This window comes from Apostichopus japonicus, chromosome 2, assembly GCF_037975245.1.
Source record: "Apostichopus japonicus isolate 1M-3 chromosome 2, ASM3797524v1, whole genome shotgun sequence".
Classification (NCBI taxonomy): domain Eukaryota; kingdom Metazoa; phylum Echinodermata; class Holothuroidea; order Aspidochirotida; family Stichopodidae; genus Apostichopus; species Apostichopus japonicus.
In genome coordinates this window covers 9,029,699-9,051,282 of record NC_092562.1, presented here as the reverse complement: position 1 = coordinate 9,051,282, position 21,584 = coordinate 9,029,699, and the positions used below count along the sequence as shown (strand labels likewise).

Genomic DNA, 21,584 nt, shown 5'->3' with positions numbered 1-21,584 from the left:
TCTTGGCGCTTTTCGGGCCATTAACACATCTAGTAGGTTAGGCCATTCGCTATTCATAAACACATGGTTACTTGGTACGGACAATCGTCATCTTTTTTATCTTTGGAAATTTTTTTTTTTGGAAATCCTTTTTCTTTTTCCGCGAAACTCCTGAGGTGGTTTAGTAGGGGCCTATACATACACAAGGATACATACAAGCCTTTGTTACATGCATGAGAAGAGTTGCATTAAGTACAATGTACCAATTTTGAGGGAAGATAGGCTATTTCATTACTAGGGTTCACGGTGCGGGATCCCGGTAGTCAAGTGAATACCGGCATCCCGATCCCGGCTTTGACTAACCCCGATCACAGTGCAATGTGTAACTACTACCGGTATTGGGAAAACAACTGGTTATTACATTCGTTTCGGTATCATTTCCGGGAATCCAGGACATAATAAAAATATCTATGTGTTACTATTTAAATTAGAGAAAAGAAAACACGTTTATTTCTGGTTCCTGTGTTCTTAGTTTGAATAATATCTTATCAATTTACGCACTGGCCTAAACATATTAACGAATCAACTTTTCACGTAGTAATTTGGACCTATAGCCTACACCAAATATCGAACGTTAGTGAACTCAGCATGTTACGAGACCTCAAAGTTATTCAGAAATTTTCGTTATTTATTCTTCCTTCAAACGATGATTGTGAAGGTTCCCATGTACAAAATCTCACCCTTATGCATTTCACCACATTTTGTGATAATAATTATAACGATTTAATAATTTTTGATCCAAAACCGAAGGGAGCATATCAAATTAAATCCATCTTCGCACGGGACTGTATATTATTATAGCATAGGGTACGGTATACTGTTACACACTGCTGTTCGGTACTTGGGAGTTGATGCTGTAATGAAATGGATTCGTTTATTAATGCGGGGGGGGGGGTTCCACGATGTCATTTCTAGTTATCTTTCGCTACTTTTTTATTTTTAAGAACTTTTGTACGAAGATTGATATTGTACGTATTGAAAGTATATTTTCTGGAGTAAACAACAGCCGATTAACGATATAAATAAATCTGTACTATTCTTATATATGTAGTTTATAATCCCGTATTTATGTAGCCCCTAAGTTACATTATTGTTGTCTGAAGTTCCAAACAGGTGGGGACTTGTTGATAGTTAAAAACTTTTCATTGTGAACTTTTAAACTTAAAGTATTAGTAGTAAGTCGAGTCCTGTCTTTCCGACATGCTTAGTGATTCCCGTTAAATTAAATTGAATTTAGGTAAAAATTCATGCAAACTAGGTAGGCATCGGCCGATCCTAATTCTAAGCCTACATCGAAAGTTACGCCGTATACACCTCGCAAGAAAACCACGATAACCTTGAATGAAAAAACAATATTTTGCACTTGAAGATCTGTCTTCCCCAAAAATGCAATGATAAGGTCTAGACTCAGTACTTCTTGATACATTGAGTTTCCAATTACTAGTCAAAAACATTTTCTGGAGAAAAAAAAACGTAAGATATTTTTCACAAAAATTGATGATTAGATAAGTGCTTCCTCACAATCAACGAGCCGCCCCGAAATTCGCTCCCCTTACGTAAAACTTCTATATATATTACACGTGGAAAAACACGAGTTTTTACACACATAATTCCCATTGACATTGGTCACGGAACATAAGTAGGTCATCGACATTCGAACTTGGCAACTTGCCCAAGTTCATCGCACCATGGGAACGACCCAACAGATTGAACATTATGTTACATTTTCCCGCCATCTGGACGCCGATTGTAAATTTTGGTGTAATATGCAAATTATGAATGGTACTGCCCTTGGTTAAAACTTAAAACTATTGCGACACATACAAATTTTGGGAAACTGTTGTATAGAAGAAACTTTTGTATCAAATGTAAAGTACTGTATGGTAGGCCTACTATAATTTATAAAAGACGGTTTTCCTCAGGTGATAAGGAAAAGGGATGTTTCGGTGAACTCGATCTCTTTGTATAGTACTTGGATACTTAAAATGACCATGCTGTACATGCAGCTTCTATTTCTCTTTAAGTAAGCTCTACTTAGCATTGTTATCCGTTGTGGATCTTTATTGGAGTAAATACGAAATGTATTTTTTGACGCCAGTATTTAACGGTAGGCCTAAGCATTTCTTAAATTGTTGACTGAGCTTCAAAATCCATTTTCAAAAAGTCTGTTTTCATGAAGGTTTTGTAAAATCGACATATAGCTAGGGTAGGAAAATATTAACGAAAGTTGTTCTATTATACAAATAAAATACATGTTTCTCGTACTGAGATCTGAAGGGAAAAAACGGGCGGCTATCGTTCTTCTTTTCATGCGCTTATACTAGTTTGGAATATGTGGCAACCTTTACGTGATTTCAGAAATGGCTCTTGTTCTTGGAAAAATGACTCCCAGTCATTATTCATTTTCTTATATTAATGTTCTTATTATTTATTGTATATTATTATATTTTTCATTTCACTATTGGTTATGATACTTCAGGTCCTCGGGAGAAGTTAGCTTTACGCTAACCGAGTTAAATATACGGAGATTTGATCACGGGTGCCAATTTGTATCTACGGATCCCCTTATAACATTCAATGCTAACAGCATCCTCCTATTCTTATGAGGCGAATAGCACATAATATCAATAGGATGGTCGGAGGGAGGTACCTTAGATTATGAAATTGTGTTGCGGGCGCTGAGCGAGTGTATGGAGGGCCCGAATGCCCGACATTTTTTATTTATTCGCATTTTTATCCAGGGTTGCTTATTCAGCAAAAGCTGATTTCCAATAAGGCCCTGCTTTTTACATTCAACGTTATACATAAAAAGTAAAACATAGCAATACAAAAACAATTAAATGTACAGATACAAAACAATTAACGCTGTAAAGTGGAGACAACTACAAAAAAATGGAAATAAAAGAATTATCAAAAATTGGGCTTGCAAATAATAACTGGAAAGTTTTGGAAACCAACACTATGCTAGTTATTTCAACATGCGCGTTGAAACTTTCGATACCCAAGAGCTGATATAATGTAATAGCTGAACAAAGCCCAGGAAGCAATATAAAAAAAAATATTGTAAAAAACAGCAAATAAGATTCATAATGCAAAAGTTATCATTGTAATCACTGACTCTTTGGTGAAAGGATTAGTGTGCCTACGACATGAAATTGAAACACAGTAGAAGACTTTCAGTTTATCTCAAATAGTTTTCCATCCAGTTCACATGCATCATGGACTCGCAAAAACATAAAGAATATAATTATGCCCGTCAGCTATGTATTTGCCAGGCATAAAGCTGACACATCAACCTTTTGTTTAACTGCCTTTATATAAGCAGATACAAGAAAACGGACTGAGAAAGATTGTATTTTAACAGAGTCGGTGTTGTTTCACAAGGGCGTAGGAACCGGGGGGCTGAGGGCGCCAGCCCCCCCCCCCCCCCGCACCCCCCTGTTAAAGATATGGAGGGGCGGAAGTATCATTCCGCCCCCCTCCCCCGCTTCGCTTTTCTGTCATCCTAAATCTGTGTTATTATTTATTACATAGAAACATAGTTACAAGATAGTTGAGGTCTTGACATGTACGGAGATGAGTTTTAAATACAAGTCTTCCACTCAACACAGTACACGTTAAGAAGTCAATATCATTTCAGCTATACACTCTATACTGTCTTGATTGCTCATTGAAGTGCATATAATCCCTTATGTCCTGTGAAACTGGTTTAATTAAATTAGTTCGCATAAGCGATCTTGTGGTCATTCTTATCTTGCTCATCTTACAAAACCTGCTCAACCATGTGTGGTATAGCCAGATAAGCAGCCACTTTGCAACAATTCAAGTGGAAAATTTTGCACCTTCGGTGTAAGGGGACTGTTTCCCTAATGTGTCAATACAGTACAATACACTTTCAATAACTCTCTGAATATAAACTCAACCTAACCGATACTGTCACTCTACAGTATAAAGGTACACAATACTACTAGCACCCATGTGCTTCACGATACACAACCACTGATCTACAGTGTACACAACACACGCTATAAACCCATAGACCAAGGTCCAAATACACCCTAACATACGTACTTTGTACAGTGAAGTACAACCTAGCCAGAGGAGTAGCAATTACAACTTCGATTCAATTTATCAACAATAAGGTTACGTACGGCAGTATAAAACAATAATAATATGTATGACTTAAACATCTTACTAAACTGGGGTCAGCTCGCTCGCGGATAACAAGAATTCTCCACGCTCGCGGACATCAAGAAACTCCATCTCTCGCCAGCTCGCTATATACTATAGTAGGTCCGCCATCTTGGTAACCAGCGACTTCGAGCCAGAAGTCAAACCAACCAAAAACCTGAGGCATCCTGCCTCTGAGAAGGGTGACATCTCCTCACGGACTCCAGATAATAAGGATATATGTAAATCTGGGCTATTGACGACACAAGATTAAGTAAAAATTAACAAATTAGTAAGGGGTTTACGAGGCGAGCCCCGGAGATCTGCAGGGACGATGTTCGCCATATAACACCGTGTACAGAACTGAACAAACACGTGTATACAACTAACGCTAAAAACTGACTATTACGAACTATTACGTAAGACATGCTAATACTGAACGGGTGTACACAACAAAATTTCACTTTGCTACACTATTTCTGTGTCTCCAGACAAATCAATATCATCATATTTCAGTGAAGGCCATGCGCTTTCTTTCTTCGAAAGGAAACTTGGGCCGGAAAGCCACGTTCCTAAATCATACGTACCCCTCAAACCATCATCGGCTGGGTTTCCTTTGGAGCCTACATGTCTCCATTGATTTGGAGAGGACAAGTCATGAATCTTGGACACTCGGTTCGCAACGAAGGTTTTAAACTGCTTATCCTCATTGCGAATGTACCCAAGGACAATCATTGAGTCCGTCCAAAAGATAACATCATCGAGATCAAACCTAATCTCTTGTTTGATTGACGTGTACAACGTCACTGCGAGAACCGCGCCCATTAACTCGAGCCTAGGAATAGACACGGGCTTCATTGGGCTGACTTTTGCCTTTCCTTGAATGAATGAGCAGCTTGCTTCACTGTCAGCACCTATCACGCGGAGATATGCTACTGCAGCATATCCTCTCTGAGATGCGTCACAAAACATGTGAAGATGGACGCGCTGTGCGTTATCTAACTGTAGCCAACGAGGGATCTGTATATATGAAAGAAGAGGAACATTTTTAAGCCACTTCTTCCATGTCACAAGTTCTTCCTCCGTCAAGGGTTTGTCCCAATCAGACCCTTTGCGACAAATATCTTGTAAGAGGCACCGAGCAATGACAACAAAGGGAGCAGCAAAACCCAATGGGTCAAAGATCGAGCTTGATATTGACAATAACCCTCGCCTTGTAAAGGGTTTGTCGGGCAACGACATGTTGAATAGGAAATTGTCATTTTCGGCATTCCAACTCACTCCCAGTGTTCGCTCAGTTGGAAGAGTCTCCAGACTATTACGTAAATTTGGAGATCTTTCGGACACTGGGATGCTTTGGAGAACGGCACGATCGTTACTAACCCACTTCATGAGTCTAAAGCCGCCCTTAAAATACTTCTAAGGCATTCCACAACTTCTATTGCAACAGTTGGATCATCAACTGAAGCCAGAAGATCGTCTACATAGAAGTTGTTCCTTATGAACTGAATGGCTTTCTTACCTACAATGTCCTGATTATGTAACTAGTTGTCCCTGGCCGTGCGCTGTAACGCATAGCCGGCGCAAGCTGGACTTGACGTGGCACCAAAGAGATGCACCGTCATTCTATATTCGAGCGATTTACTTTCTAGATTACCGCCAGGCCACCACAAGAACCTGAAGACATCGCGGTCTTCGCTTATCACCTGCACTTGGTGAAACATTGCCTCTACGTCAGCAACTAGTGCAATTCGCTGCTGCCTAAATCTGTGGAGAACACCCACGAGACTGTTTATAGGGTCTGGGCCTTTCAATAAACACAAGTTTAATGAAGTATCCATCCACTTCGCTGCACAATCATAGACTACTCTGACCTTGTCTTTGTGGGGATGAACAACTGGTTGGTGAGGCAGATACCAAACATTACCAGCCTTACCTTCACCTTGAACCCGTTCGGCATAACCTTTCGCAATGTAACCTACGGTTTCTGTACACTTTTGACGCATTACATTGTCTCTTATTAGCTTACGTTTTATGTTTCTTAGACGTGATTCAGCTAACGGTTTATTGGAAGGCAAGAAATTGTAATCGTCCTTCCACAGAAGTCCTATCTGGTAGTGACCTTCACTAGTAAGTGAGGCAGTAGATTCTAATATACCTTTGGCTCTCTTGTCTTGGACAGAATCACCTTCACCAATACTTGCATTGTCTACAGACCAAGAACTTTTAAGTAAACTTAGAATCTCTCCATTCGAGCAACAGATATACGATGGATGTTCTTTCTATCGCTACGACCACTGAAACCTGTAGGACCCATAACAGACCAACCAAGGGGTGTCTTTACTCCATACGGATCCCCCGTTCCACCACGCCTCTCATCCATAACCCAAAATGCTTCGAGAACATCCGCCCCTATTAGTAGCTCAAGGTTGTATCTTGAGATATCCCCCCAGGGAATAAGTTTCAAATGTTGCCACCGGTTGAGGTCACAAGCAGAGGGGACACTATCATCACTATTGGGTAGTTTTGGAACAGAAAGAGCAGTTATTGACAAATCGTTACTTTCATTCTCCCCTTTAACGGTAATATCAAATGTTGAACCGATCTTAGGTTCGACTCTGTTAACCGTCGAAGACGTGTAAGACATCGGTTTTCCCTTAACACCTAACTTCTTCTTAAGGGATTCTGAACACAGAGTAGTGTCTGGCCCAATGTCCAAAATAGCCAGGGTATGCACCCGATTACCATTGTTACAGGTCACTGTAACCGGCAGAATTCTCAAGAAAACATTACTACCACAAACAGCGGTGTTTGACATAACAGAGATATTCTCTTGATTGGGTGGAGGATGAAGTAGATCATTGTGTTTGTTAGACTGACAAAACGTGCAAACGGTATCCCTTCTACATTTAGCCACCGAATGACCAGGAAATAGACACCTAAAACACAACCTCTTTGTCCTAACAATGTCTAGCCTCTGGTTGTAACTCATGTTGCAGAACGACTCACAGTCAAAAATCCTATGATCATCATCACAGGCAAAACACTTAGGAGATCTGCCTTCCATAAAATTAGATTTCACGCGAGGTTTCTCGTCACTCACTACGCTACTACACTTGCCTATATTCCTACCAAACATGTTAGACGAAATTTCAGCTTGACCTGTCAGATACAATAGAAGGTCATTAAATTCTGGTTCTCTACTCTCATGTATCTTTTGGGCGACATTTGCCCACCCAGTTTGAAGATAAACAGGTAACAAACTGTGAATCTTAAGAAGGTTACTTGTTGAATTTAGGTCATTTACATACCCCATCTGAGTTAAGGTAACGTAACACCTCTGAATTTCGGATATGAGCTTCCACAAGCTTTCTCCCCCATTAGCCTTAATCGATTTGCGACTAACCAATTTACTCATCAAAGAATTCAGAATCAGATGCGGTTGACCAAATTGACATTTCAAAATTGCCTTCGCTTTCATAACCTTCATCTCCTAGAAGCCCGCAACTTTCGATGCAGAAACGCACTTTACCTTTACATAGCTGCAGCAAATACTGCAAACGTGTGGCATCACCGCTCAATTTACTTGCCATGTTAATTTCGAAATTGGTTATGAAGTACCAATAATCTGTGGGGTCTCCATTAAACTCAAATACCTCAGCGTTCGGTAACTCTAATGCCAATTTGAGTTCGTTAAACCCGAATACATAGTTGGAATTACAACTAGAACTATACCTATTTGAACTTTAATGTGGAAGACCTTCACCATTCTTCATGTCTACGTTACTATTATTACCATCGGTAATATCATTAACTTCCTTAGAGCTAACACAATGACTAACGTTACTATTCTTAGTAAAAATACTGTTATCATCTTTGTCGGTTAACCTCTTTTCCTCGTCGCCTTCGGGAGCTTCTGAGATCCTCTCGGGCCCGTTTCTGCTTAGGTCTACATACCTCTCGACTTCGATCTTTACGGCGATGAACTTGCTGACTACGTCCGCCATCCATTCTTCGGCCAAAATAAACTTATCTTCCTCCAAAAGCTTTTCAATCACAGCTTGATGGGCCTCTTCTGTTGCTTCTAAATTTGTATTCGCTTTCTCTAAGAGTTCCTTCACAGAGTCTATTCCTGCGTCCTCTCTAATGAGAGTAGAAATGGAATTAATTGCTCTAGTCAAGGTCCCCTTCTTATTCCTGCGCCGTATTAACAGCGTCTTCATCGTAAGGGCCTCGCCTGTTGGCATCTTCAATTATAGATTTTATTTACTGTAAATCAATAAAGATTTCTTTATTCCGTATTCCTGTAATCCAAAGATTATTCAACGCAGTTGTAATGTTGAGTCGATTCGTGGTTTATTAGCTATGATATCTGGTAACATATATCTGGTAATCTGTTAATCTGTTAATCTGCTAATCTGTCAATCTGTCAGTCTGGTAACTAAATAAATAAAAACAGGAAATCAAAAAAAAAATTTCAGGAAATCGATTAATGAATAAGTCAATTATTGAAGAATAAATACATAATCCAAATCATACAGTATAAATAATCATGTATGCAACAAATATACAATGATATATCAATAAAAACACAACTTACATAAAATCTTTGGTTTAACACTGGAAGTACTTCTTGCTTCAATACGTTCTTGATATCGACTGAACTCAAATTACGGTAAAAGACCGTAAAGACAGAACCAACGAAAACAACAAATTTCAAACACTTACTCACGCATGCATGCACACTCGCACAAACATACACACGCGCAGTTGCACTGCAACTTTACATGACGCACACTTCGTAACAATATACAAACAACACATCGTGTGAGCGCATTTACACTCACCACAATGAAGTTTTTTCTTTATTTGCACAGCATTTTGACAATTTGCATCTGTAAGCTGAATTTACCTGACCTGTTTACCCAAATTTATATTTTAGATAAATGATACTCCAAATTTGTTCCTCATTTCAGAAGTAAAAATTAATTTCCTCCATGAAATGTCATTTAATTGATGCAATGTGACATCCACTATGACTAAGTTTCTGTTTCTTTCACATTTAGCATGAATCATCTGTAACCCGCCAGCCAATGACTACAACAAACCATTTTCCTTTGCAGCATCCCTCTGCCGACACAGCGATGCAAGTAAACACAATGCCTTCTGCAATGGAGAGAGTGACCCATCCTATCACTGCCTCTGCACACCAATCAAACACTGCAACTACCAAGCAACCTGGAACAAAACCAGCACCCACAAACAGTCAGCTGCAGACAAAAGTAACATCTACTGCCACAGTGGAACCACATCCTACCACTACCCCTACAAGCCAACCAGAGGTCCCAACCACAAGGACATTGGAATCAGAGTCAGCACCTGCTAACAGGGATGAAAATAAAGTAACATCTTATGCATCCATGACTGGCAAGCCGAAAGCTGCAGAGGCTCAAGTGTTATCTACTGCACCTGCTACCGACATGATGGAGAAAACAGCAAAGCCTACCACTGCATCTGCCAGCCAACCCAAGGCTCCAATCACAAAGCCAGCATCTGCTAACAATGATGAGCAAAAGAAAGTAACATCTTATGCCTCCATGACTGGCAAGCCTAAAGCTTCAGAAGGTAATGTGCTAGCTACTGCACCTGCTACTGACAAGTTGGAGAAAACAGCAATGCCTACCACTGCATCTGCCAGCCAACCCAAGGCTCCAATTCCAAAGCCAGCACCTGCTAACAATGATGAGCAGAAAAAAGTATCATCTTATGCCGCCACCACTGGTAAGCCTAAAGCTGCAGAAGCTCTAGTGTTAGCTACTGCACCTGCTACTGGCAAGTTGGAGAAAACAGCAATGCCTACCACTGCATCTGCCAGCCAACCAACGGCTCCAATCCCAAAGCCAGCACCTGCTAACAATGATGAGCAGAAAAAAGTATCATCTTATGCCGCCACCACTGGTAAGCCTAAAGCTGCAGAAGCTCTAGTGTTAGCTACTGCACCTGCTGCTGACAAGATGGAGAAAACAGCAATGCCTACCACTGCATCTGCCAGCGAACCCAAGGCTCCAATCACAAAGCCAGCATCTGCTAACAATGATGAGCACAAGAAAGTATCATCTTATGCCTCCATGACTGGCAAGCCTAAAGCTTCAGAAGGTAATGTGTTAGCTACTGCACCTGCTACTGACAAGTTGGAGAAAACAGCAATGCCTTCCACTGCATCTGCCAGCCAACCAAAGGCTCCAATCCCAAAGCCAGCACCTGCTAACAATGATGAGCAGAAAAAAGTATCATCTTATGCCGCCACCACTGGTAAGCCTAAAGCTTCAGAAGGTAATGTGCTAGCTACTGCACCTGCTACTGACAAGTTGGAGAAAACAGCAATGCCTACCACTGCATCTGCCAGCCAACCAAAGGCTGCAATCCCAAAGCCAGCACCTGCTAACAATGATGAGCAGAAAAAAGTATCATCTTATGCCGCCACCACTGTTAAGCCTAAAGCTGCAGAAGCTCAAGTGTTAGCTACTGCACCTGCTACTGACAAGATGGAGAAAACAGAAATGCCTACCACTGCATCTGCCAGCCAACGCAAGGCTCCAATCCCAAAGCCAGCACCTGCTAACAATGATGAGCAGAAGAAAGTATCATCTTATGCCGCCACCACTGGTAAGCCTAAAGCTGCAGAAGCTCTAGTGTTAGCTACTGCACCTGCTACTGACAAGATGGAGAAAACAGCAATGCCTACCACTGCATCTGCCAGCGAACCCAAGGCTCCAATCACAAAGCCAGCATCTGCTAACAATGATGAGCACAAGAAAGTATCATCCTATGCCTCCATGACTGGCAAGCCTAAAGCTTCAGAAGGTAATGTGTTAGCTACTGCACCTGCTACTGACAAGTTGGAGAAAACAGCAATGCCTTCCACTGCATCTGCCAGCCAACCAAAGGCTCCAATCCCAAAGCCAGCACCTGCTAACAATGATGAGCAGAAAAAAGTATCATCTTATGCCGCCACCACTGGTAAGCCTAAAGCTTCAGAAGGTAATGTGCTAGCTACTGCACCTGCTACTGACAAGTTGGAGAAAACAGCAATGCCTACCACTGCATCTGCCAGCCAACCAAAGGCTACAATCCCAAAGCCAGCACCTGCTAACAATGATGAGCAGAAAAAAGTATCATCTTTTGCCGCCACCACTGGTAAGCCTAAAGCTGCAGAAGCTCTAGTGTTAGCTACTGCACCTGCTCCGCTAAAGTTGGAGAAAACAGCAAAGCCTACCACTGCATCTGCCAGCCAACCAAAGGCTCCAATCCCAAAGCCAGCACCTGCTAACAATGATGAGCACAAGAAAGTATCATCTTATGCCTCCATGACTGGCAAGCCTAAAGCTTCAGAAGGTAATGTGTTAGCTACTGCACCTGCTACTGACAAGTTGGAGAAAACAGCAATGCCTACCACTGCATCTGCCAGCCAACCAAAGGCTCCAATCCCAAAGCCAGCACCTGCTAACAATGATGAGCAGAAGAAAGTATCATCTTATGCCGCCACCACTGGTAAGCCTAAAGCTTCAGAAGGTAATGTGCTAGCTACTGCACCTGCTACTGACAAGTTGGAGAAAACAGCAATGCCTACCACTGCATCTGCCAGCCAACCAAAGGCTACAATCCCAAAGCCAGCACCTGCTAACAATGATGAGCAGAAAAAAGTATCATCTTTTGCCGCCACCACTGTTAAGCCTAAAGCTGCAGAAGCTCTAGTGTTAGCTACTGCACCTGCTCCGCTAAAGTTGGAGAAAACAGCAAAGCCTACCACTGCATCTGCCAGCCAACCAACAGCTCCAATCCCAAAGCCAGCACCTGCTAACAATGATGAGCAGAAGAAAGTATCATCTTATGCCTCCATGACTGGCAAGCCTAAAGCTTCAGAAGGTAATGTGTTAGCTACTGCACCTGCTACTGACAAGTTGGAGAAAACAGCAATGCCTACCACTGCATCTGCCAGCCAACCAAAGGCTCCAATCCCAAAGCCAGCACCTGCTAACAATGATGAGCAGAAAAAAGTATCATCTTATGCCGCCACCACTGGTAAGCCTAAAGCTTCAGAAGGTAAAGTGCTAGCTACTGCACCTGCTACTGACAAGATGGAGAAAACAGAAATGCCTACCACTGCATCTGCCAGCCAACCCAAGGCTCCAATCACAAAGCCAGCACCTGCTAACAATGATGAGCAGAAGAAAGTATCTTCTGCCTCCATGACTGGCAAGCCTAAAGCTTCAGAAGGTAATGTGCTAGCTACCGCACCTGCTACTGACAAGTTGGAGAAAACAGCAATGCCTACCACTGCATCTGCCAGTCAACCAAAGGCTACAATCCCAAAGCCAGCACCTGCTAACAATGCTGAGCAGAAGAAAGTATCATCTTATGCCGCCACCACTGGTAAGCCTAAAGCTGCAGAAGCTCTAGTGTTAGCTACTGCACCTGCTCTGCTAAAGTTGGAGAAAACAGCAATTCCTACCACTGCATCTGTCAGCCAACCAACAGCTCCAATCCCAAAGCCAGCACCTGCTAACAATGATGAGCAGAAGAAAGTATCATCTTCTGCCTCCATGACTGGCAAGCCTAAAGCTTCAGAAGGTAATGTGGTAGCTACTGCACCTGCTACTGACAAGTTGGAGAAAACAGCAAAGCCTACCACTGCATCTGCCAGCCAACCAAAGGCTCAAACCACAAAGCTATTGGAAACAAATCCAACAATTTTTAACAGTAATGAGCAAAAGAAAGTTAGATCTTATGCCTTTGTTACTAGCCAGCCTAAAGCCTCAACAGCTAAAGTCATAGCCAGTGCACCTGCTACCGACAAGATGGAGAAAACAACAAAGCCTGCTTCTGCCAGCCAACAAAATGCTGCAATCGCAAAGCCAGCACCTGCTCACAGTTTGGAGCAAAAGAAAGTAATATCTTATGCCTCTGTTACTAGCAAGCCCAAAGCCTCAACAGCTAAAGTCATAGCCAGTGCACCTGCTACCGACAAGATGGAGAAAACAACAAAGCCTGCTTCTGCCAGCCAACAAAATTCTACAATCACAAAGCCAGCACCTGCTCACAGTTTGGAGCAAAAGAAAGTAACAACTTATGCCTCTGTTACTAGCAAGTCTAAAGCCAGTGTGACTAATGTGTTAGCTGCTACATCTTCTACCAACAACAAGCAGATGCAGAAACATGCAATGCCTACCACTCCCTCAGACAGCCAACCAAATAATCCAATCCCAAAATCAGCGCTTGTTAACATTGATGAGCAAATGAAAGTAACATCTTATGCCTCTGTTACTGGCAAGCCTAAAGCCACAGAAGGTAATGTGTTTGGTACTACACCTGCTACTGACAAGATGGTGAAAACAGCAAAGCCTACCACTGCCGGCCAACAAAATGCTCCAATCACAACGCCAGCATCTGCTTACAGTTTGGAGCAAAAGAAAGTAACATCTTATGCCTCTGTTACTAGCAAGCCAAATGCCAGAGTGTCTAATTTGTTAGCTGCTACATCTTCTACCAACAACAAGGATATGATGAAACATGTAATGCCTACCACTGCCTCTGTCGGCCAACCAGAGGCCTTAACCACAAAGCCCTTGGAAGCAAAACCAACACCTGCTAGCAGTGAGAAGCAGAAGAAAGTAACAACTTATGCCTCTGTTGCTAGCAAGCCGAAAGCCAGTGTGATTAATGTGTTAGCTGCTACATCTTCTACCAACAACAAGCAGATGCCTACCACCACCTCTGCCAGCCAACCAAAGGCGCCAACCACAAAGTCATTGGAAGCAAAACCAACACCTGCTAGCAGTGAGAAGCAGAAGAAAGTAACAACTTATGCCTCTATTACTAGCAAGCGGAAAGCCAGTGTGAGTAATGTGTTAGCTGCTACATCTTCTACCAACAACAAGCAGATGCCTACCACCACCTCTGCCAGCCAACCAAAGGCACCAACCACAAAGTCATTGGAAGCAAAACCAACACCTGCTAGCAGTGAGAAGCAGAAGAAAGTAACAACTTATGCCTCTGTTACTAGCAAGCCGAAAGCCAGTGTGATTAATGTGTTAGCTGCTACATCTTCTACCAACAACAAGCAGATGCCTACCACCACCTCTGCCAGCCAACCAAAGGCACCAACCACAAAGTCATTGGAAGCAAAACCAACACCTGCTAGCAGTGAGAAGCAGAAGAAAGTAACAACTTATGCCTCTGTTACTAGCAAGCCAAATGCCAGAGTGTCTAATTCGTTAGCTGCTACATCTTCTACCAACAACAAGGATATGAAGAAACATGTAATGCCTACCACTGCCTCTGTCGGCCAACCAGAGGCCTTAACCACAAAGCCCTTGGAAGCAAAACCAACACCTGCTAGCAGTGAGAAGCAGAAGAAAGTAACAACTTATGCCTCGGTTACTAGCAAGCCGAAAGCCAGTGTGATTAATGTGTTAGCTGCTACATCTTCTACCAACAACAAGCAGATGCCTACCACAACCTCTGCCAGCCAACCAAAGGTGCCAACCACAAAGTCATTGGAAGCAAAACCAACACCTGCTAGCAGTGAGAAGCAGAAGAAAGTAACAACTTATGCCTCTGTTACTAGCAAGCCAAAAGCAAGTGTGATTAATGTGTTAGCTGCTACATCTTCTACCAACAACAAGCAGATGCCTACCACCACCTCTGCCAGCCAACCAAAGGCCCCAACCACAAAGTCATTGGAAGCAAAACCAACACCTGCTAGCAGTGAGAAGCAGAAGAAAGTAACAACTTATGCCTCTGTTACTAGCAAGCCCAAAGCCAGTGTGAGTAATGTGTTAGCTGCTACATCTTCTACCAACAACAAGCAGATGCCTACCACCACCTCTGCCAGCCAACCAGAGGCACCAACCACAAAGTCATTGGAAGCAAAACCAACACCTGCTAGCAGTGAGAAGCAGAAGAAAGTAACAACTTATGCCTCTGTTACTAGCAAGCCAAATGCCAGTGTGATTAATGTGTTAGCTGCTACATCTTCTACCAACAACAAGCAGATGCCTACCACCACCTCTGCCAGCCAACCAAAGGCGCCAACCACAAAGTCATTGGAAGCAAAACCAACACCTGCTAGCAGTGAGAAGCAGAAGAAAGTAACAACTTATGCCTCTGTTACTAGCAAGCCAAATGCCAGAGTGTCTAATTCGTTAGCTGCTACATCTTCTACCAACAACAAGGATATGAAGAAACATGTAATGCCTACCACTGCCTCTGTCGGCCAACCAGAGGCCTTAACCACAAAGCCCTTGGAAGCAAAACCAACACCTGCTAGCAGTGAGAAGCAGAAGAAAGTAACAACTTATGCCTCGGTTACTAGCAAGCCGAAAGCCAGTGTGATTAATGTGTTAGCTGCTACATCTTCTACCAACAATAAGGACATGAAGAAACATGCAATGCCAACCACTGCCTCTGTCAGCCAACCAAAGGCCCCAACCACAAAGCCCTTGGAAGCAAAGCCAGCACCTGCTCACTGTGATAAGCAAATGAAAGAAACATCTTATGCCTCTGTTACAAGCAAGCCAAGAGCCAGAGTGTCTAATGTGGTAGCTACTACATCTTCTACCAAAAACAAGGACATGAAGAAACATGAAATGCCTACCTCTGCCAGCCAACCAAAGGCCTCAAAGACAAAGCCAGCACTTGTTCACAGTAACCAGCAAAAGATAGTAACATCTTATACCTCTGTAACTAGCATGCCTAACGCCACAGATGCTAAAGTGTTAGCTGCTATTCCTGCTATTAAAAAGATGAAACAAGCAACAAACCCTGTCTCTGCCAGCCAACCAAAGGCTCCAATCACAAAGCCAGCAACTGTTAACAGTGATGAGCAGAAGAAAGTAACATCTTATGCCTCTGTTACTAGCAAGCCAAATGCCAGTGTGATTAATGTGTTAGCTGCTAAATCTTCTACCAACAACAAGGAGATGCAGGAACATGCAATGCCTACCACTGCCTCTGTCAGCCAACCAAAGGCTACAATCACAAAGCCAGCACCTGCTAACAATGATGAGCAGAAGAAAGTAACAACTTATGCCTCCACGACTGGCAAGCCTAAAGCTTCAGAAGGTAATGTGTTAGCTACTGCACCTGCTACTGACAAGTTGGAGAAAACAGCAAAGCCTACCACTGCATCTGCCAGCCAACCAAAGGCTCCAATCCCAAAGCCAGCACCTGCTAACAATGATGAGCAGAAGAAAGTATCATCTTATGCCTCCATGACTGGCAAGCCTAAAGCTGCAGAAAATCAAGTGTTAGCTACTGCACCTGCTACTGACAAGTTGAAGAAAACAGCAATCCCTACCACTGCATCTGCCAGCCAACCAAAGGCTCCAATCACAAAGCCAGCATTTGCTAACAATGATGAGCAAAAGAAAGTAACATCTTATGCCTCCACGACTGGCAAGCCTAAAGCTTCAGAAGGTAATGTGTTAGCTACTGCACCTGCTACTGACAAGTTGGAGAAAACAGCAATGCCTACCACTGCATCTGCCAGCCAACCAAAGGCTCCAATCCCAAAGCCAGCACCTGCTAACAATGATGAGCAGAAGAAAGTATCATCTTATGCCGCCTCCATGACTGGCAAGCCTAAAGCTGCAGAAAATCAAGTGTTAGCTACTGCACCTGCTACTGACAGGATGGAGAAAACAGCAATGCCTACCACTGCATCTGCCAGCCAACCAAAGGCTCCAATCACAAAGCCAGCATTTGCTAACAATGATGAGCAAAAGAAAGTAACATCTTATGCCTCTGTTACTAGCAAGCCAAAAGCCAGAGTAAATAATGTGTTTGCTGACATGAAGAAAACTGCAATACCCACCACTACCTCTGTCATCCAACCATATGCCACAACCTCAACGCCATTGTTAAGAAAACCAGCACCTGCTCACTGTGATGCCTCTTTGACCAGCAAGATAAAATCCAGCACTACCAAAGCTGCCACACCTGCTTCCAGAAAGATGATAAAACTGACACAGCTTACTACTGCCTCTGCCATTCCACAAAAGGCCACAACCTTAAAGCCCTTGGTTAGAAGGCCAGCATCTCATAACTGTGTGGAGCAGAGAAAGGTACCATCTTATGCCTTTGTTACCAGCAAACCAAAAGCTGCAGCCACTAAACTGTTAGCTGCTACACCTACTAGCAATAAGACGCAGAAGGCCACAATGCCTACCCGTACTGCCCCAACCTCAAAGCCAGTGAAATGTAATCCAGCTCTTACTGATAACAATGTTCACAAGAGAAAGACATGTTATGCCTCTGGTACAAGCCAGTCACAATTCACAAGTCACATAGCATCAACCACCACGCCTGCTCCTGCCAACAATGGGATGCGGAAGAATGTAGCTTCTTGTGCCTCGAGACAGCACAAAGTCACAACAACCAGTGATAAGAGAGAAGATCAGATGCAAAAGGATCAAGAAGGTCCAGCTGTCCGGCCTAAAGTTAGAATGATGAGCACTGGACAATACAACAGGCAGCGATGTGATAGGCGTGATTATGAGGATAGTTCCTCCGAGAGTGAAAGAGACACGGCAGTCAGGTCAAAGGTTAAACGGCTGAAGAAAAGGAAGCAGATGACTGCAGCAAACCATGCAACACCATTAGATGAGGATGAAGATCAATTCCCTTCAGATTGTACCCAGGCAGCTAGGAGAAAGGCAAAGAAGAAAAAGGCCAAGGTATGTTGAACACTGTACTACTACCATAATGTTTTTTTTTTCATATACTTTCTGACATGATTTTACCTTTTTTTAGAAAAAATTGGTGACAAAAGGGTCTATAAACTTACCTCATTTTGCATGGTGGGAACTTTTTGTTTAAAATTGATCAATTGTGCAGTTCTTGTAAGAATGTGATCATAAATTGTGAGTATTTGCTGTTAATTCAAAATATGACAAATCACAATTGCAGTTTTATCAGTAAAAGAACAATGTGTCTGATACTTTTGTAGCTCTGTTGAACAGTAATGAGCTTTGAATGTGAGTCTAGAGAGTCTTAATACCCCCATCATTTCTTTTGGTCTATACAGGTTAGGGGTTAGGATGGTACTAATTGTTTAGATTAGGTGTCACAAGCATGTGTTCTTCATATTACTGGCTTTTATTGCTTCTTTCTTTCGATTCATTTTGGTGTTCTTGCACTGTAGGTCAGCAAGATCACCGAGGAAGCAACTGGAGCAACAGCAGCTGGGGCAGAGAAACCTTCATCAGAAACAGAGAAAAAAGGCAGGAAATCACCAAAACCTTCCTCAGCAGCTGAAATTATGGCATACTTTCTTGGACCAGATGACGCCCCCTGTAATATCATCCTAAATTTCGACAGCGACTTTGAGTTTAAATTGCCCTGGGGACCTGAGATAAAGAAACCACTGTATAATACAGTAAGTTACATGATCTCTTTAAATTTTTCACCACATTATTAACATGATATCAGTGCAGTCTTGCTGGCCCTGTTAAAGAATTATGGATCAAGCTTGGTAAACTATCACTGCATATGGGATGAAAACAGATATTTTCAATTCTCAGATAGAAGCTGTCTCTGTTTAACAGTGTGTTCCATCGTGTTATATTTTCACAAACCCTGAAGTAATTTTGTGGATTGATATTGCGTGGTGTAGTGGTCTTCTTGTTACTCATTGTAGCTTTCCTAAGAGCCTTCTGTATTTAGTACCTTATAAGTATTTTCTGAAATTACATAGGCAGCTCCAAGCTTCTTTATGCTGTCAGCAAAACGACATCTCTGACATTGTAAGATCCCTATTGGAACAGTAACAAACAGTGACATTGAGTCTAGGAACTATTAATATCCCCCTTCCTCTACTGTCTCCACCCCTCCCCCACTTCATTTCATTGGTACACCATTTTAGACAGTGGCGGAGCTAGGGGTATTGGTCAACAGGGGCATTGTAGGGGTGCTTTCGACACTATCTAAGCAGAGCGCCACAGGTTGGCATGGAGCGAACAGAAATTTTTTGAGTAAAGATACTTTATAGATAGCCGGAAATTACCCTTTCCTAGGCCTTGCTAATTTCCAGATAATCGAAGAATAAATAGGTATAATCATCGCCAACAATATGTGACAAATGTCAATAGGTAGATGAGAGCGCAATAAGAAAGTAAGTAATTGTGAATAAGTAAAAAGTGGTAAAAAGCTGAAAAGGGAGCCAGCAGTCCATTTGAGTCCGTCAGGGGGGGCATCCACCCCCCCCCCCCTGACTGTATGGATGCTCCGCCACTGATTTTAGAGTAGGTGTCACAGTATGAGCTGCACTTTGGTTGAAACGGTAAATTAAATATAATATATATCTTGCTATCAATTAGTTTTGCCACATCCATTCTCACATCTTTTTGCATACCTGTGAGTCATCACTCCTATGTTGCTTTTCATCTGTGGTGTTTTTCTCTAATTCATAGACTGAGGTGGTACCACCAAGAGTACCTCTACCAGACTGGGCAGAGTATGACAAGGTTGGTATCAGCACCATGAAGCAGTGTTGGAGTTGTCCTGATGAAGTACAGTCTGATGAAAACCTGCTTCTTGTTATTTCTAGCTTATATTATAGGCTCATACTACATCACATTTGGGTGTGTTTTGGGGTAATCAGTCAAAGCCTACCTCATTGGTCTCAAGTCGCCTTTTTGAGTCTGTCTGGATGATCCTTTCGTTGGAAGATGTTTTCAACTTTTCAAGGAGAAATATTATTCACATTTAGCAGAACCTAGCTTCTTTGAGAGAATTTTTTAATGAGTTGAAGGAAGGCCTATTCTTGTGACAGTGATGATTTACGACCAAAGTAAAACAAGAAATTCAATACATTCACTCAGGAGAAGATTATTCTTGACAATTATGCTTATCATGATTTTATTTGTTTGGACGATGAAGTGGAACGTAGCCTGGCCATTGTATTCTGTCTTGGATGTTCACAGAGTTAGATAATCATGTAGATAACATAATTTATTGATTTAATGTGAGAACAGTTTGATGAATTTTTACCACATTGCAAATTTTGCACTGCTTATAGGTGAATGAATCAAATTGCACATCTAAGACCGCTGCCTCAGGTCACAATCTGTGAAATCAGTAGATTGTCGCAAAACAATTTGCTTAACAGCAGAACTGCCTTCATTCCAAAGCTTTTAAGTTTGAGTTTGATAGATCAAAGTAGACACTCAAAGTGGAAGGGGCCAAGGTGGGCAGGGGAAGGGGCAAAGTGGGGAGGAGGTGTAGAAATGTCAATTTACAAGGTTCATGAAATGGTGACCAATTACCAGTTTCTTTTAAGAAAGTGTTACTGGTTTTCAATGAAGAGGGAGAGTAATGTGAGGCATATTGGCTAACTTGGCTAATTTTATACAGGCATTGCAAATTTAGCTCATTCTGGGGTCAATTGATCTTTATCTCCATTAGTTGCCATGGTAATGTATGTATGCAACTTTAATATTCTGTATATACTTTCAGTTTTTTATGTCTATTATATCTTACCAAGGAAATAGCAAATTTATGCATTCAGTTTTCAACAATAGCTTTATAAATGGTATATATATTGTAAATAGTGGACTGTATGAAGTGTAATTACATACTTAGTCTTTCTTACAGATAATTATCAAATATATATGATGTATTAGTAGCACAATTTGATAAGTTGTAAATGATGAGAACTGTGTAGTCAAAATGTAAAGTCCTAAGTAAAGTAAACCTTCAAAGATCACTCACGTCATCACTTATGGTTATATGCTAATATGCTGAAACAAACAAGAGCATTTTAAAGCATCATCCATGATTTAGATGGAAAAGACATCAGATGTCATCCTACAATGGCCAAATATGAATGATATGCACACAGTTGGTATTGTATGTATATATAAGGATAGGTTATAATAATAACAGCTGGTTTGACTGCAGATTTTTTTTTCAAAGTAAAAGAAACATAATGGGGGTGTTGGTGATTTATTTCCTTTTTTTTTGTCATGATGAAGGAAATTTCCTTGGAATAGAGAAAGTTTTTCTCAGAGTTTTATTGAAGCTAGTTATTTTACCATTTAGCGATACTATGCTACCTGAATGTGATGTTTCATTCCTACATTAATTGCAGCTCTTGTACTATATAATGTTCTGCTAAGGCAGTAGGTTGCCTGTCCTTCCAATGTTCCATGTAATCCTCTCACTAGATTCACTCAAGGCTGTAATAGCAATGTTCTGTAAAATGCTTTTCCCATCCTCCAACCTTGTAATCAGCTGATACTTAGCCAGATATGCAGAAGTAGTCTAGGTTGGGTACTACTGCTGTGAACCTGAAAGCTAATGTCTTAACACAAAAA

At 41.8% G+C, this 21,584-nt stretch overlaps 1 protein-coding gene across 2 annotated transcripts in view; it reads left to right on the top strand.

The window, feature by feature from the left end:
- The window catches only part of LOC139977009 (uncharacterized), a 33,963-nt gene that overhangs the window by 11,248 nt on the left and 1,131 nt on the right, over positions 1-21,584 (top strand). The window contains exons 3-5 of one of the 2 annotated variants that reach the window (XM_071985963.1): positions 9,333-17,945; positions 18,413-18,646; positions 19,680-19,733. In XM_071985963.1, coding sequence (XP_071842064.1) covers positions 9,333-17,945; positions 18,413-18,646; positions 19,680-19,733 — 8,901 coding nt within the window. Of the gene's footprint in view, positions 1-9,275; positions 17,946-18,412; positions 18,647-19,679; positions 19,734-21,584 lie in introns of both variants that reach the window. The other variant, XM_071985954.1, reaches the window with a different exon arrangement.